The 14,517-nt window shown below is 54.2% G+C and overlaps 1 protein-coding gene across 7 annotated transcripts in view; it reads right to left on the minus strand.

The window, feature by feature from the left end:
- The window catches only part of usp34 (ubiquitin specific peptidase 34), a 34,384-nt gene that overhangs the window by 15,415 nt on the left and 4,452 nt on the right, over positions 1–14,517 (minus strand). For 3 of the 7 annotated variants that reach the window (XM_052083738.1, XM_052083736.1, XM_052083733.1), the window contains exons 5-38: positions 13,503–13,652; positions 13,347–13,414; positions 12,671–12,863; positions 12,076–12,137; positions 11,913–11,994; positions 11,675–11,767; positions 10,982–11,107; positions 10,459–10,588; positions 10,252–10,367; positions 9,703–10,044; positions 8,916–9,274; positions 8,631–8,845; positions 8,195–8,313; positions 7,641–7,768; positions 7,469–7,558; positions 6,572–6,667; positions 6,392–6,474; positions 6,135–6,289; positions 5,902–6,015; positions 5,729–5,828; positions 4,948–5,110; positions 4,736–4,862; positions 4,371–4,524; positions 4,197–4,297; positions 3,853–4,068; positions 3,235–3,363; positions 3,039–3,158; positions 2,560–2,643; positions 2,255–2,341; positions 1,968–2,168; positions 1,798–1,880; positions 1,040–1,080; positions 425–549; positions 63–215 (exon numbers count right to left, since the gene is read on the minus strand). In XM_052083738.1, coding sequence (XP_051939698.1) covers positions 63–215; positions 425–549; positions 1,040–1,080; positions 1,798–1,880; positions 1,968–2,168; positions 2,255–2,341; positions 2,560–2,643; positions 3,039–3,158; positions 3,235–3,363; positions 3,853–4,068; positions 4,197–4,297; positions 4,371–4,524; positions 4,736–4,862; positions 4,948–5,110; positions 5,729–5,828; positions 5,902–6,015; positions 6,135–6,289; positions 6,392–6,474; positions 6,572–6,667; positions 7,469–7,558; positions 7,641–7,768; positions 8,195–8,313; positions 8,631–8,845; positions 8,916–9,274; positions 9,703–10,044; positions 10,252–10,367; positions 10,459–10,588; positions 10,982–11,107; positions 11,675–11,767; positions 11,913–11,994; positions 12,076–12,137; positions 12,671–12,863; positions 13,347–13,414; positions 13,503–13,652 — 4,605 coding nt within the window. The remainder of the gene's footprint in view (positions 1–62; positions 216–424; positions 550–1,039; positions 1,081–1,797; positions 1,881–1,967; positions 2,169–2,254; positions 2,342–2,559; positions 2,644–3,038; positions 3,159–3,234; positions 3,364–3,852; positions 4,069–4,196; positions 4,298–4,370; positions 4,525–4,735; positions 4,863–4,947; positions 5,111–5,728; positions 5,829–5,901; positions 6,016–6,134; positions 6,290–6,391; positions 6,475–6,571; positions 6,668–7,468; positions 7,559–7,640; positions 7,769–8,194; positions 8,314–8,630; positions 8,846–8,915; positions 9,275–9,702; positions 10,045–10,251; positions 10,368–10,458; positions 10,589–10,981; positions 11,108–11,674; positions 11,768–11,912; positions 11,995–12,075; positions 12,138–12,670; positions 12,864–13,346; positions 13,415–13,502; positions 13,653–14,517) is intronic. The other 4 variants (XM_052083739.1, XM_052083734.1, XM_052083737.1 and 1 more) reach the window with 3 other exon arrangements.

Consider the following 14,517-nt stretch of genomic DNA (forward strand, 5'->3'; position numbering starts at 1 on the left):
AATGATGGCCATGCATGATATTGCGGGGGGGGGGTGAGTTGATTTGATTTTGGCGGGGTTACCCTGAGAGGTTTGACGGCTTGTGCGTCGGGCAGAAACTTGAGCAGCGTGGAGGCGGCGAGCAGCAAGAACGATCGGTTGATGGACTCGCCACCTTCCAGGCCCGAAAGGGAGAGCTTGTAGAGGCCGTTACACGCCTCGTGGCGCACCGCCGCCTGAAAGGAAAAGAAAAAGATGACGTTGCCGTAGAAACCACGGCTGAACGGCGACGAGCTGGCGCAGGACTGAGATGCCGCGCAATCATGAGACTGAAAACAACGACAATCAATGATTCCAAATGTCCTAAATCAGAACGTGACCTCAAATTGAGTTTAGGATCTCCGGTACCAAAGTTAGCCGGTCAGAACGACGGGGCCGCTCTCACCTCGGGCACAAGCAGGGTGAGCTTCCTGAGCCAGTCGTGGAGACGCTCGCTGTCGGCCAGGCTGGACTTGACGGACGACGAGCAGTGGGCCCAGCTCACCAGCAGCCACATGGAGTAGTGGGTCACTGGGCGCACGCACACGCACCAGTCAGCTGCCGCCACGGCGGACAACACTTAGCGCTACGTCGACAAACGGCTACCGCCACGTCTACAAAGCACACTTCCGACATCCACGGTCATCGGAGAGATCCGGACCTGGTCTCCAGACCTGGTCTCGCAAAACGGACAAATGCTGACAGCGGCCTATTTCCAACTTCCTGGCGGCCGTTAACGAGCGTCCGCTCAACCAGCGTGGCAGAAACAAGCGATGCATTCACGCGACTAAACATTCATGAATGAATGAGAAAAAGCCTCTACCAACCAAACCGTTTCAAAAGCTGTTCCATCGTTTGTGGTGGACTGCGCATACGGCGCGCACGCAGCAGCTTGAGTGACAAACGAAGCGAGGACGCACCGCGAGTCCATGCGGATGACGGACGTAAACAACGCGCGTGTTGATGAGCATTCATCCAAAACGTCTCCAACCTCATTTGCCAATATTCAAGCAGCGCTCACCTTCGTGCCGAGACCGGTGATCCGACTGGGCCTTCAGAACTCTGCGGAACAACAAAAAGATCCATGTCGTCAGGAGATGCATTTTCGGGGGGGGGGGGGGGGGGGGGGGCGCTAGGAGCACACACACTGCTAACCTGCCATTTTAGGGCAACAAGGGGAAGATTTAAGGGCACGCAATGGTAATTGACTTGCAAACTAAAGACTAATTATCCTCAGACGAGTACAGTTCGAGCATGTTTTTTTTAACCTCTCCCCCCTAGTGGTTTCCTTTCTAAACTAAGATCTCGGGGCGCTTTACATAGCAAGTACCGACAGGCCCTCTGCACTGTATCCCATGTTCGTCATTGTTTTCACGTTTCTTGTGCAGAGCGTGCCTGTTAAGTGATGTCTCGTTGCACGGAAGTGTAATGACAATGAAGAGATTCATTCATTCATTAAACTCAAACACAGAGAGGGGGTGATTTCGGGAGCACTTTTACTACACGGAGGGGAGGCGGGTTATGCAGGGGGTTTGTCGGTAATCTTGCCCAATACGATATTCATGATCATTTCCATCGAGAACTGGAGCACTGGATTTCCTATCTTGTGCTTTTTCTTTTTTGTGAGCCGTTTGAATACCTCCTCAAAAGGGAGAAAGTCTACGAACATTTCTTGCACAAGTAAATCCATGCGAGTTAGCCATAGGGTAGTTTTCAGTGGTGCGTCCACGCATCGCTGACCCCCGCAGGGGCGGAGTGGAACACGCAGCGCGGGCTCACCTGTGCGCCAGGTTGTCGTAGGTGTAGGCCACTGTGATGAGCCGCTCGATCAGGCTGGTTCCTTGGACCAGGCTGAGGAACACCTAAAAGCGCAACAAGACAGACGGAAAACGAGCCGGGATAAGCGAGGATGGTCGGACGGATGCTTGTGTGTGTGCGCAGGCAGCCACCTCCGTGAGCCTGGGGATGTGGAGACTTTTGCCGTGCTCCACAGCGGACTTGCGCGACTTCCCCGGCCAGGTCCGCTTGCGTTGGCCGTCGGCCAGACCGGACCAGGAGAAGACGTCGTGGTAGGCCAGGTCCAGGTCGGCCGGGTCCACGGCAAACTGGCAAATAAGCTTCAGCAGGCAAGCCAGGCAGTCCAGCAACCACTGGACACAGTGGGCGGAAAGTTCAATTGTACAGAAGTGCGTGCGTGCCAAGAGACAGGGGAAAAGACTTCCTGGTCATGGCTCACCACAGTCCAGGACTCCTGGTCTTTGGGCTCAAGGATGGCAGAATTGAAGATCTCCAGTAGCAGCTGCAGACCGCCGGATGAAACAAACTGGAAGGATGCCGGATACAAGGAAACGGGTGGACAAAAAGAAAGATGAGGAGGAAGAAGAAAGAAGGGTGGCGGCAGAATAAGAGAAGGGCAAGATGGAGAGTAAAAGAGGAGGCGGAAGAAGGAGAGGAAGCAGAAGGAGAGAAAGGGCATGCTTGCAATACGCTGGACTTCCCGTCATCGCCGCAAGTGGGATTAGTTTTTTTTTTTTTTATTACCTTGCAGCTCCACGAGTTTTTGCTGTTCTCAATCTGGTCCTCGCTAGAGTCGTCAGAGTCGGGGTACAAGTCGCTGTAGCTGCCCTAAAACCCACATAGACACACACGTGTCAATGCCTCAACCCTCAAGTGTGGGAGGGAAGGGGGGGGGGGGAATTATCAATCCGAGCATAGTAACCAATTACAGTATTCCTAAAAGTGTTTCTGTGAGCAGGGCCTCAGGGAGAGGAAGAGAAATAAAGAGAAAAAGGGACAAAAATGAGAAAAGAATGAGAGCGAGAACAGAAGAGCAGCAATCGAGGAGAGAAGGGACAAGTGACCCGGAAAGAAAGCGAGAGAAAGCATTGGGGAGGGCGGGGCGAGCCAGAGCCAAACTTGACTGGACATGAACCAAATGGCGGTCGCTGTCCAAATTTCAATTTCAGCTCGCAGAGTTGGCCCGTCGCTGCAAAAGAGGCGACGTCCGCTTGCGCTCTGACCGTGGACTCCCTGTGGATGCGCCTGTTGGGCTTCCCCAGCGCTTCGATGATCTCCAGCGCGTAGAGCAGCTTGTGGGCGCTTTTCATCCTCAGCAGCTCCTTCCAGCAGGGTCCTTCGTCCTGCAAAAGGCAAAAGAGCGCCATCAACGACGCGCGCTGGGCGACGAGCGTTCGTGCCTGCGTGCGGCTGCCCAACCGTGTTGTCGTCCGAGATGTTCTGGAAGGCCCGCAGCATCTTGGGACACGTGGGCAGCAGCATGAGTAGTTCCCAAACGCGGCGGGAAAGGTTCTCGGCGTGCAGGTGCAGTTCCTCACTGCGAGCCGTCTGCGCGCGTGGAGAGAATAAAACATTTGAAATGGTGTCTTGATTTGAGCGAGTGGTCGATGCGCAGGATTCGCTTTTGCCGGTCCGTCAGGTCAACGGGAACTAACGTCGACGCAAAACCGATGCCAGCTTTGGCTTCGGCACGTCCAAATGGTCCTCCGTTATTTTCCGCGACTTTTATGATCGATTTGGCGCAGGCTTTGCCATTGGCAATTGAATTCCTCATTATTCATATCATGGTCAAAAGACATTTGCAAACATGAGCTTTTACTTTGAAAAACCCCGGTCCACTTCCACAATAAGCAAGGTTTTTGCACTTCCGCAATGCACATCAGAGCGCGACATTTAACGGGCGACCGTGACTTCATCTGTGGATCATGTCGATTCAATCGCTTTCATTTCCATCCTGCCGGTGGCGACGAGGCGCGGAGGGGGGAGCATCGGCTGCCTTGCCACGCCCCGCCCAACCTCCCCGCGGTGCCGACCCACCTCCGGGGCGTCCTGGCGCCGGTCGGCGGCGGGGCTGGGCGCCTTGAAGCAGGCCAGCATCTCCAGCAGGTCGAAGAGCGTGGTGAGGTGAGGCTCCTGCAGCAGCAGCAGCATGGGGATGTGCTCCTTCTGCGGGGGGGGCAGGCACGACGCCGGCAGCTGCACGCCCTCGCCTTTGCGCTCGCGCCGAGGCGCTCCCAGGGACACAAACACCATCTGGCGGCAGACAGCGGGGAAGCAACGCTTGAGCCTGCCACTTTCCCGTGGGGAGGAACCCTCACTAAAACGACACTTGCGGAAAGGATCATTTGGCCTTTGGCCCCCCAAGTGCGGACGCGAGTTACCTGCATGTCCTTGAAGCCCAGCTCGTGCAGAGTCTTCTCGTCGTAGTCGGTGGTCAGTTCGTGGCCCGACGAGATCATCCGGACGGGTCCCATCAGAGCCCCTGAAAACCACATCGCCGCAACGTGAGGGTTCCGCCGGAGACGCTTTTGGATGGATCGGGGGGCAAAGCTCACCTGAGAAGTCTCCCGGCGGTCGGCCGCTCTGGCCGAACTCCTGCAGCTGCGCCTGCTGGTTCATCTGCTCCTTCTGCAGGTTCTCATACCAGTGGGTCACCTCTGCGCGCAGGTCCGCCACCTGGTCGCTGGGGTACATCTCGATCGTCATCTGCTTTAAAAATATCAAATAAAAATGCGACTGAATTCTGCTCCCCAAAATACGGTGCGTGTCGTTGCAAAATAAATCGCTTCATTCATGCATTTCGGGTTTAAATCCTCCAAGATGCATCTGGCCGTCTATGTTGGAGCAGTTGCTTCAACCACATTTGAAAAATCAAAGTCATTCTTTCTTTTGCAAGATTGCATGAAAAAAGCCAAGGGACCTTGTCGGGCAGTCCGGCGGGCTGGCAGACAATCCTGAGCGGCAACGACTGCTTGTCGCTGAGCGCCTTGAGGTGGCTGCTGATGCCCGTGCCCTCGATCTGCCACTGTCGCAGGTGGTAGGCGAACCTGGGGGGCAGAGGGGAGTGGGGGGACGCGGTGAGGAGGCGCGATGATGAAGACTGGCGGTCCAGCGCCGGGCGGCACGGATCACCTGCGTCTGAAGGCCTCCAGGTGCGTCTTGAGCATGAGCAGGCCCCTCTCGATGCTGGTCAGGCCCGACTGCGCGTCCTTCTCCAGGTTGGCCGACGCCATCAGCAGACTCTCCATGCACTTGCGGATGAACTCCTGCTCCTTCTCCAGGCCCGTCTTACCGGCTGGACACACCACACGGCAAACGTGCGTTCACTCGCGACATGACCGCAATTGGCACGGCTGTCCGTGTGACATCATCGTGCCAGAAGAGATATTTATTTTTCTCAAGCCGCAGAATAAATAAATGAATGAATACAAGGAAAATATTCTCATTAAGCCATTGGCTGACAAAATAAAATGGGTAAGACCATTTTATGTAAGTTAACGGTTAGTGGCTAAAACCGGGTCAGCTAAAATGTATTGAATTGGCGTGGCAAATTAATTAATTATTATTATTATAAATTAAATAATTAATCAATCATTATTAATAAATAATTTAATATTTACATTGTAGGAGAGGCAGAGTTATAATTGTTTGTGCTTTTGCATTGTTTTTATTGTAACTCATTCATTCCCAAAGACGTTTTTAAACGTCCTTTCAGACTTGGTCTAGAATTGGCTGCCACTGAATGAGTTTGTAAAATGGTTTTGTCCGTTTTTAAATTTGCTTTACCTTTATTATTTATAAGTATGTTTTTTTTTTCTTTTGGTTCAAATGGCGCATTTGTCAGGTGAAAGCTATTTGGTCAGGCAGTGGGATAATTGCCCCAAGTGGCACGCAGGAGCCACCAAATACTGACCGTTGATGTAGTAGGAGTTAATGTACTGGATGGCGGCGCGGCTGATGTCGGTCGACCGAGCCCGGAGGGCGATGCCCCACAGCTGGTCCATCCCGCAAAGCTGAACGCGCACGGCGAAACAGAGAGACGCTGGTGAGCGGCTGCGCGGCGGGAGGGGCCGGGGCGGGACGGACCTCGCAGTTGGCGGCGTTGTCCAGGGTGCCGGTGGCCAGCCGGGCCAGGTTGCAAAGGTGCTGGAACAGGTTCAGGCCCGTCATGCTGATGGTCTCCGGCTTCAGCTGAGGCATCTGGACACCCCAAAATTCACACGGGGAAGGGCGGGGGAACACGTACAAATTCATTCCTTCAGACTATCGCAAAGATATTGGCGCCAGGTGAGCAGAGTCTCTTCCATTCGGTGACCTACCTTCTCCAGGAAGAGGTGCTTGTACGTCTCCATGCCCATCGCGTGTTGGTCCTTGCTGCGCACCTGGTTGAGGAACCAGTGCAGGGCGTCGTCGTAGCACTCGGCATCCTCCACCAGGCAGTGCCACAGGATGTCCACCTGCTCCAGGCTCAGCCCTGAAGGCCACAAACGGAGACGAGCTCGGCGACGAGACTTTGCGCGTCCGCGTTGCGCCGAGCCCAACGCCTTTGGACAAGTGGGAAGTTGGCGTGTCTTACTGAAATGGTCTGGGGATCCCAGCGTGGAGAAGACGCACGTGAGGAACTGCAGGCGCACCTGTACCTCGGCACTGTGACTGTAGCTAAAAGGGGGCGCAAACACAGGGGACATTTTGTTCCGCGGTGCGCCGTGATCGTTTGGCACAAATGCCAAAGTGAGCTCAGCGTGGCAAGACTCACAGCGCAAACTTGTGCCGCTGCCGTCGGACCTCCTGGATGTAGTGTTGGAGGTTGTCGAAGAAGAGCTTCATCATGTGCAGCTCCTTCTCGGCCCACCTGAGCACCGCCCACAAACACAAAAAACAAAACATTCTGAAAGGCAGGACAGCGCTTCGTCAACATTTGCCACCAAGCACCGACTCCAAAAATGCACAGCTTTCCAGGTAGTGCCATCACGAGCGACAGTTCAACACGGGAGATTTCATTCCGACCATTATTTGGAACATCACCGAGTTCCAACATGGACACTGCGTTTATCGTGAGGAAATATATTCAATGATTCAACTCAAAGGTGTTGCATGTCAATTAACTCTTTCACATCCCGGGGACGTCTTCTTAGGCTTGGTCCAGAATTGGCTGATACTGAATGAATTAAGGGCGGCCCGGTAGCCAAGTGGTTAGCACGTCGGCTTCACAGTGCAGAGGTACCGGGTTCGATTCCAGCTCCGGCCTCCCTGTGTGGAGTTTGCATGTTCTCCCCGGGCCTGCGTGGGTTTTCTCCGGGTGCTCCGGTTTCCTCCCACATTCCAAAAACATGCGTGGCAGGCTGATTGAACACTCTAAATTGTCCCTAGGTGTGAGTGTGAGTGCGAATGGTTGTTTGTTTCTGTGTGCCCTGCGATTGGCTGGCAACCGATTCAGGGTGTCCCCCGCCTACTGCCCGGAGACGGCTGGGTTGGGCTCCAGCACCCCCCGCGACCCTAGTGAGGATCAAGCGGTACGGAAGATGAATGAATGAATGAATGAATGAATTAATTAATGGAAAATTGTAGCGCAAACCGAGTCCATGAAAATGTCATTCGGGGGGCATCAAAGTCGGATAGGTCTGAGAACAGATGGACTGCACCCGTTACTCACATGGTGATCCAGTGCGTATCATAGCTGGAGCCGAACTGCTGGAACGTGCCGAAGAGCTTGGGCAGGAGCCTCAGCGACACCACCACGGACCTGAGGGCACACACACACACACACACACACGCGCTCCCGGTTAGTGCCGCTCGCTCGGGGGCGGCGGCGATTGGCCGCTTACCGGTGGTGCGCCAGGTTGTCCAGGCAGCCCTCGATGAAGCGCATGCGGATCTGCCGGTCGGTGAACCAGCACACCAGCGAGCACAGCAGCTTCTCAGCCTCGTTGATCAGACCCTCCGACAGGTGGCTCTGAAACGCAATCCCGCCACCGTCAATGCGGCGCTCAGCCGGTCGGCCATTTTGCAGCCATTTCTGGGTCAATTGGTTCGGTTGCGACAGGATTGGAAGTACGACGGCTGGACCGCAAAAGACACTCGATCAAAATACATTTGAAAAGCAATAAAGGGATGAGGAAAACCCAGCCCTCGCCTTTGCAAGGCTTTCGGCATGCTGCGGCGACATGATGGCGCGGGTGACATTTGCGCTTAGCATCTGCAAACCGGCACTGCTACGGGAGTGCATCAGGGAAAATCCTCGGACTCGATATTTTGGGTGGATATTTTTTTTCTTTCTTTCATGTAGTTTCTTGAACCCATTTAGTTGAGTTTAAAAATAATAATAAATCGAAAATCCATCTCAACAGACATGGCCATCCATTTTTACACGTTTACATACAGCGTCGTCGTCCTGCACCAGGTCCCACAGCAGCGTGTTGCCCTTCTTGCAAACGTTGTCCAGGTTGACGTCGGTCACGGCGTGGCTGCCCGAGTACGGGTGTTTGTGCGCGGCCGGACCTGAGCGGCAACACAAAAGCTCTGACAATGGGGTGGGAAAAAAAAAACACTCCAAGAAAGGTGAAGACGATGACTTCATCAGGTTTACGTTCGCCGCCACACCTTGGCGCTTGAATAAATAAATAAAACACACAGCTATGGATTTGACAGTAAACGAGTTCTGTATACTGGATATTGGAACGGCGACTGTGGACCTCGTACTCAATATTACTCGGGCATATATTCTTTATCCTCAGCCCAAAAGGGCCAATATCGTCGCAGCTTACCGAACCCCCGAGAGCAGCCGTGACTCGTCTTTCCATTTTTTTTGTCCGTACCTTGCACCAGGTGCTCGTGGTAGATGGACGCCAGGTTGGGGAGGTGCTGCTGCAGATGTGAGCCGAGTTCGGCGTGCGAATTGATCTGGACCAGCTCCTCCTCGCAGCCCGACTCTTCGCCGTCAAAGTCAGCCATGTTCTTCTCCGACTTGGCGCTGACCTGCGAGCTGCTGCAACTCACGTCGTCGGCACTCAGCATGTCCTCCGCCGTGGGCCTGCGCGCGCAAACACACTCGCTCAGAGAGTTCGGGGAGAGGGGGGGGGTGAGCAGTGGCGACAACTTACCCTTCGTGATGGTGGTGCTGGCGATGACGACGACGGTGATGATGCTGCGGGCCAAAGAAGCGGCGGCAGTTGAAGATATCTCCACCCACGGCATCGCGCATGAAGTCGGCAGGCCGGGGCGCGCAGCCCGGCTCCTGGCTGCCGTCAATCGCCTGAGAGGTCTGCGCGGACGAGGACGCCACGCACGCGTCCATCATCCTCATCCGACTCTCCAAGGAGGTGGAAGCAGCCGTCATGGCCGCCGCGGCCATGACGGCCGACGTTTCCGGGCTGAAGGGGAGGACCTTTGGTTTGGCGCCTTCGCCTAGAGCCTCGCCCGCCTTCCTCTTACGCGACTCCGCTTGCTCCCGGGGGTCCTTCTGTCAGACGGGGGAAGCGGGGCATCAGTCATGCGAGTAAACTGCAATCTGACTTACTGTATGTTGCCCAATTTCCGATTCGCCGGGCGAAAAGGAGCGTGCAGACGAGTCCCTGGGACTTGAAGGGCAACTCGAGGCAAAAATGGCTCTTCGCAAGAATAGGTTGTTCGCGGCCTCACTGATTAATTATGTATTTGCGGGGAGAATGAAAGGAACCGCTCTCGTTCACTCGGCCGTCTCCGAGCGCGGGCCCTGGTGAACGCCGAGCCGCCACGATTCAAATGAGATCATCGGCGAGTTTTGTGAAAGCGTGCCAACGATGCTGGTCATTGAAATCGGGCCGGGGCAACACATCGCAGGCTGGCCATAAAAATAATGGTTAAGATGAAAATCAATTGGCGAGTGACAATCCTATGCACACGTCTTACTGGCACCTGCGCCTTGTCGGTCCCGTTATCAGCAGGCAATTCTTCCTCCTCGTCGTCGTCATCGTCCTCCTCCTCGTCGTCATCGTCGTCGTCGTCGTCGTCTTCCTCGTCTTCTTCGTCGTCGTCGTCTTCCTCGTCCTCCTCTTCCTCGTCCTTGAGGGCCTCGCTGTCGGCCATGTCGTCCGAGTGGACGTCGCTGGCGGGGCTGCCGGCCGAGCGGCTGGCTCTGCTGGAGGCGGCCTCGTTGCTGGAGGCGTCGCTGTGGCCGCTGGTGCTGCCCGGCCCGCTGCTGCCTTCCTCGGCGCTGTTGGCCGTCTCGTCCGAGCTGCCCTGCATGGACTCCTGACCGCGACAAAAACCGGCAACACGCATCATTCCCATCATTGTTTGAGCCAATCTATTGTGGTTATACGAGGGGCCGAGGTGAGGAGGCATTTTTTTCGGGGGAGGCCGATCTTGAGAACGCAATTTCAAGATGAGACGAATCAACTCGTGAAAAATTGCGATATGGGAAGCGACGATACGTAAAAGCGAGCGACCGAGACGAACCTCGGTGTCCGAAAGCCTCCGCTGTCCCCGTTTGCTTCCCGCTATCATCTGCTCGTCCACGTCGCTGCTGGCGCTGTGCTGCGTGTCGCTGCTGTCGGGACTGGCGGCCGGAGAGCCTGAACGACGCACAAGGGCAAAGCAAAACGTCATTGCCGAGGGCGCGCCGTGACCTGCCGGCAAAATGGCTTTTCCGTGCGTGGCGCTGACCCTTCTTGTTGCCTGTGGCCATGTTGGTGGTGAGCGGCGACGCGAAGGAGCTCTGCTTGGACAGCTGGGCTTTGGCGGCCAGGGCGTTGTTCCACAGAGCCTTGATGAGCATGGAGGCCAAGTAGAGCGTCTGCAAAGACGCCACAGTCTTCGTCGGGTGCGCGCTCAATGCGACGGCGGCTACTCGGCGGCTGAACGACGCGACGCCGGGGCCGGCTGATTCTCCGCCGACTGGTTTTCCCGCGATAAAAGTAAGCCTGACTTTGGAGGAGGCCGGCGTTCATGACGCCGTACTTGAGAGCAAGAAGAAGAGCAAGGCAACCTACTCACAGATCCCTCACTCTGCTAAATGGTAAGGGACCCAAAAATAAGCTACTGTATTTGTTCATTTATTTATTTTTTGATGTCGGGAAGCTGATTGGGGTGGAGGGGAGGGGGGTTCAAATTCCAAGCAGCCTTCCCGATTGGCAACTTGTTGCCAGATTGTGGAGTGCGTGTGTTCAGGGACGCTTTTGCGGTTTACCTGTTCAGTGTGCGCGCTAGGGTGCAGACTCGAGACCAAGTCCAGGACGTGGCGGAGGGGCACCGGGTCCAAGTTCTTGATGAGGGAAGGGAAAAGGTCGTGGATGTAGCGGCTGCAGTGCTTCAGCTGGGACAGCGGGGAGATAATTGGTGAGAACTAAAGCAAATGACCACAACGAAATTTTCCTCCTCATTATTACGACTTTCAAGGTGCTCTTTCCATCTTTTTTCTTCCGTTCTCTTTTTTCCCCTTTGCAATCATACATCTTGAGACCAAACAAAAACAAGCTCCCATATTCACTCAAAATGAACAGCAGACATCCGCGTTTCACTTGTCGCTAGTCTCATTTGGACGCATCACCGGATCATTCGGAGGATTTTGAAGACACCTCCGTTCTCCCGTCGCGATTGACACCAAGATGCGGTATGCGTACTCATTATTATTGTGAGCCCCTGGAACATGACGTTGGAAAATGAACACGGCCCATCAATCTCTGAGAATCTAGTTTCGAAACGACTTCATTCTCTCTGCTGCGCATTAAAAAAAAAAAAAAAAAAAAGAACCTAAATAAATGGATTGAAGTTCCAAGACAAGTGAACGGTTCTTGGGCTGCCATTCTCTAGAGTACCGCTAGAGGGAGCCTGCTTTGCCACACTCGAGAATCTCCGGAAGGCGCAGCGCCGAGGATTCTACCTGAGCCGCGGCCCATATGCAGTCCACGTGCTGCGTGCTGAGTCGGCCCTCCGCGGCCAGGAAGTTAAGGATCACTTGGCATTGTTTAATGATCTGAGGACAAAAAAAACCCCACAACAAATGTTACAATAAGTCAGCTGAAGCGCACGGTGAAGAGGAATACTACGCTTGGACCAACGGGGGAGGAGGAGGCGCGTGCGCGATTCCTCGGCACCAACTCCAAACATTTGGTACTCGCCTCAATGTGCAAATTCGGTCCAAAAAGGTGCTCAATCACGTTGTTGTGAATCAGCCAGTCGGCCAGATCCTTGGCAATGGACCTGAAACACAAACGCACGCACACGCGACTCAGTACGAATATGGACACCCGACAACAAAAAGCGAGTGCGCACACGCCTTACGTTTCCGTGTCGGACACCAGAGACTCGTTGTTACACACGTCGTTAAAGGTGTGCAGCTGGTTCTGATGGGGAGAACATTTATCTTCACAACAATTCTAGGTTTTCGTGGAAGGAGCAGAAAAAAAACTAGACCGTATTTTCCGCACTAGTTATTTTGTCAATTTCTCGTTTGTGAATACGCAACAAAGGAATAAATCACCAACACTTCTGAGACAGTCCAGTCTCTTACATTTTACTGACATCTGATCGTTCTGTTGGAGCTCCGCTCAAGGGGTTAGGGACTATTGAAATTATTTTACGATTTCCTCGCTTGATTTTTGATGTATGGTTTTCCATTTTCGGAGTTTCATTGACGTCACCGTTAATTTACGTTTTCGGAGGCGCTCAAGAACGCCTCTCGAGCGTCGCCCCATCTAGTGGATACTTTGTAGAATGCGTTTTAGAATCCAGCGCATCCAATATATATATATAAAAAAATTAAAATAAAAAAAAGACCAAATAGGCCATTGATTGAAGGTGCACCTCATAATCCAGTGCGCCTTTTAGTACGTAAAATACGGTACTCAAATCATTGAAAAAGGTTCAGGGGACTGACGGTGATCTGGCTCAGTCCGGCCAGCCGCATGGTGAGCGTGGGCGACATGAAGTACTTGAAGGCCAGGTCCAGGCTCTCCTTGTCAAAGCACAGCGCGCTGTCCAGGGGCTCCTTCACCGTGCTCCACATCAGGTCGGCCATGTTGCGCGCCGCGCTCTGACGCAGCTCCTGGTCTGACAGCTGGCACAGATAACTGAAAGGCAACGTCACACGCGCACCTCAGCACTCGCGCGACACCTCGAGCTAATGCGGTCACGCGCCACGGCATCAGCGTGTTGTTAGGATTGGCCTTCGCGGCTTTTTTTGAGATCGAAACGCGCACGCCAGAAATATTGCAGAAATGATTGAGCGGTGTCAATCGAGTCACTTTTGTCAAGACTCACACGGGGTCAAAAAGTGCGGGCTCCACATTAGCGCAAGAAGCTAACTTAGCGGTCTCCATCTTTTTGCGGTTCGTGTTGCTCATGCTTTGCCAGCTGCCTCTTGCAGGGTCACACGAGGAGAGGGTTGCCGGTGGCCAGGAAACGGTCGCTATGGCGACAGCGGGCCTACCGAGCAACAAGCGCACGCTGTGGAGTGCAGTGCCCCCCCCCTCCCTCCAAATAAATGACATAACCCAGCCCGTACGTAGCCACGGTAGGATGGGTATGAGACAAAAGAGAGATGAAGATCTCACCGTATGACGTGAGAGCGGAAGGGGATGATGTGCTGCATGACGGCCGGAATGTGAAGCCATATTCGGATCTGAGGCCACACACACACACACAAAGAGGGAGAGAAAAGAATGAGAGGCGGGATCCAGCGGGCGCGGGGGCCTGCGTCCTGCGCTCACGTTGGACACGATGGTGATGAAGGCGTGCGCGATGGGGAAGGGGAGGCTGTCGGGCGTGGCCGCTTGGAAACATTCCTTCATCAGCGACAGCCCGTGCTTGCCGCAGAACAGACAAACGTAGCGCAGGAGGTGCAGAGGAACCTCCACGTCCTGAAAACAAACCCCAACCGAGACCACATTTGTCAAGTACATCCTAGTTCGGTTTTTTTTTTGTGTGTGTCCCTTCCTTTCAGGCCCCTCTGTGCAGTTGCATCGTTAGCGTACTTGCTTGACCGCGCGTCCAAATTAGTCAAGTTCGGATTTCTGTACATTTGCGCTTCATTGAATCCATCTGGCCGCGCGGATTTCGCCGGCTGGTCAACTTGGATTCTGGTTCAATCAACCAGCGGTAATTGATTCTTTTTTTTTTTTCTCCCAGAAAGAGAAGGAGCCGACATCAAATTTGGTCCGGAAGGGGGGGGGGGGGGGGGCACGAAGGCTGGCTGCCCGGTATCACGATATCAGAAAACTGTATGCGACAAGTCACACTATTCAAGTCATTCATTCATTCATCTTCTGTACCGCTTGATCCTCACTAGGGTCGCGGGGGGGTGCTGGAGCCTATCCCAGCTGTCTCCGGGCAGTAGGCGGGGGACACCCTGAATCGGTTGCCAGCCAATCGCAGGGCACTCAGAGACGAACAACCATTCGCACTCACACTCACACCTAGGGACAATTTAGAGTGTTCAATCAGCCTGCCATGCATATTTTTGGAATGTGGGAGGAAACCGGAGCACCCGGAGAAAACCCACGCAGGCCCGGGGAGAACATGCAAACTCCACACAGGGAGGCCGCAGCTGGAATCGAACCCGGTACCTCTGCACTGTGAAGCCGACGTGCTAACCACTGGACTACCGGGCCGCACTATTCAAGTCAGTGACCGGGGAAAGACCCCCCCCCCCCTTTTCTTTAGAACATAATGACAACAGATCCGAAAGTCAAAACCGTCACTGGCGTCAGCAACAAAATCAGGATT

Source organism: Hippocampus zosterae, chromosome 13, assembly GCF_025434085.1.
Source record: "Hippocampus zosterae strain Florida chromosome 13, ASM2543408v3, whole genome shotgun sequence".
NCBI classification, from domain to species: Eukaryota; Metazoa; Chordata; class Actinopteri; order Syngnathiformes; family Syngnathidae; genus Hippocampus; species Hippocampus zosterae.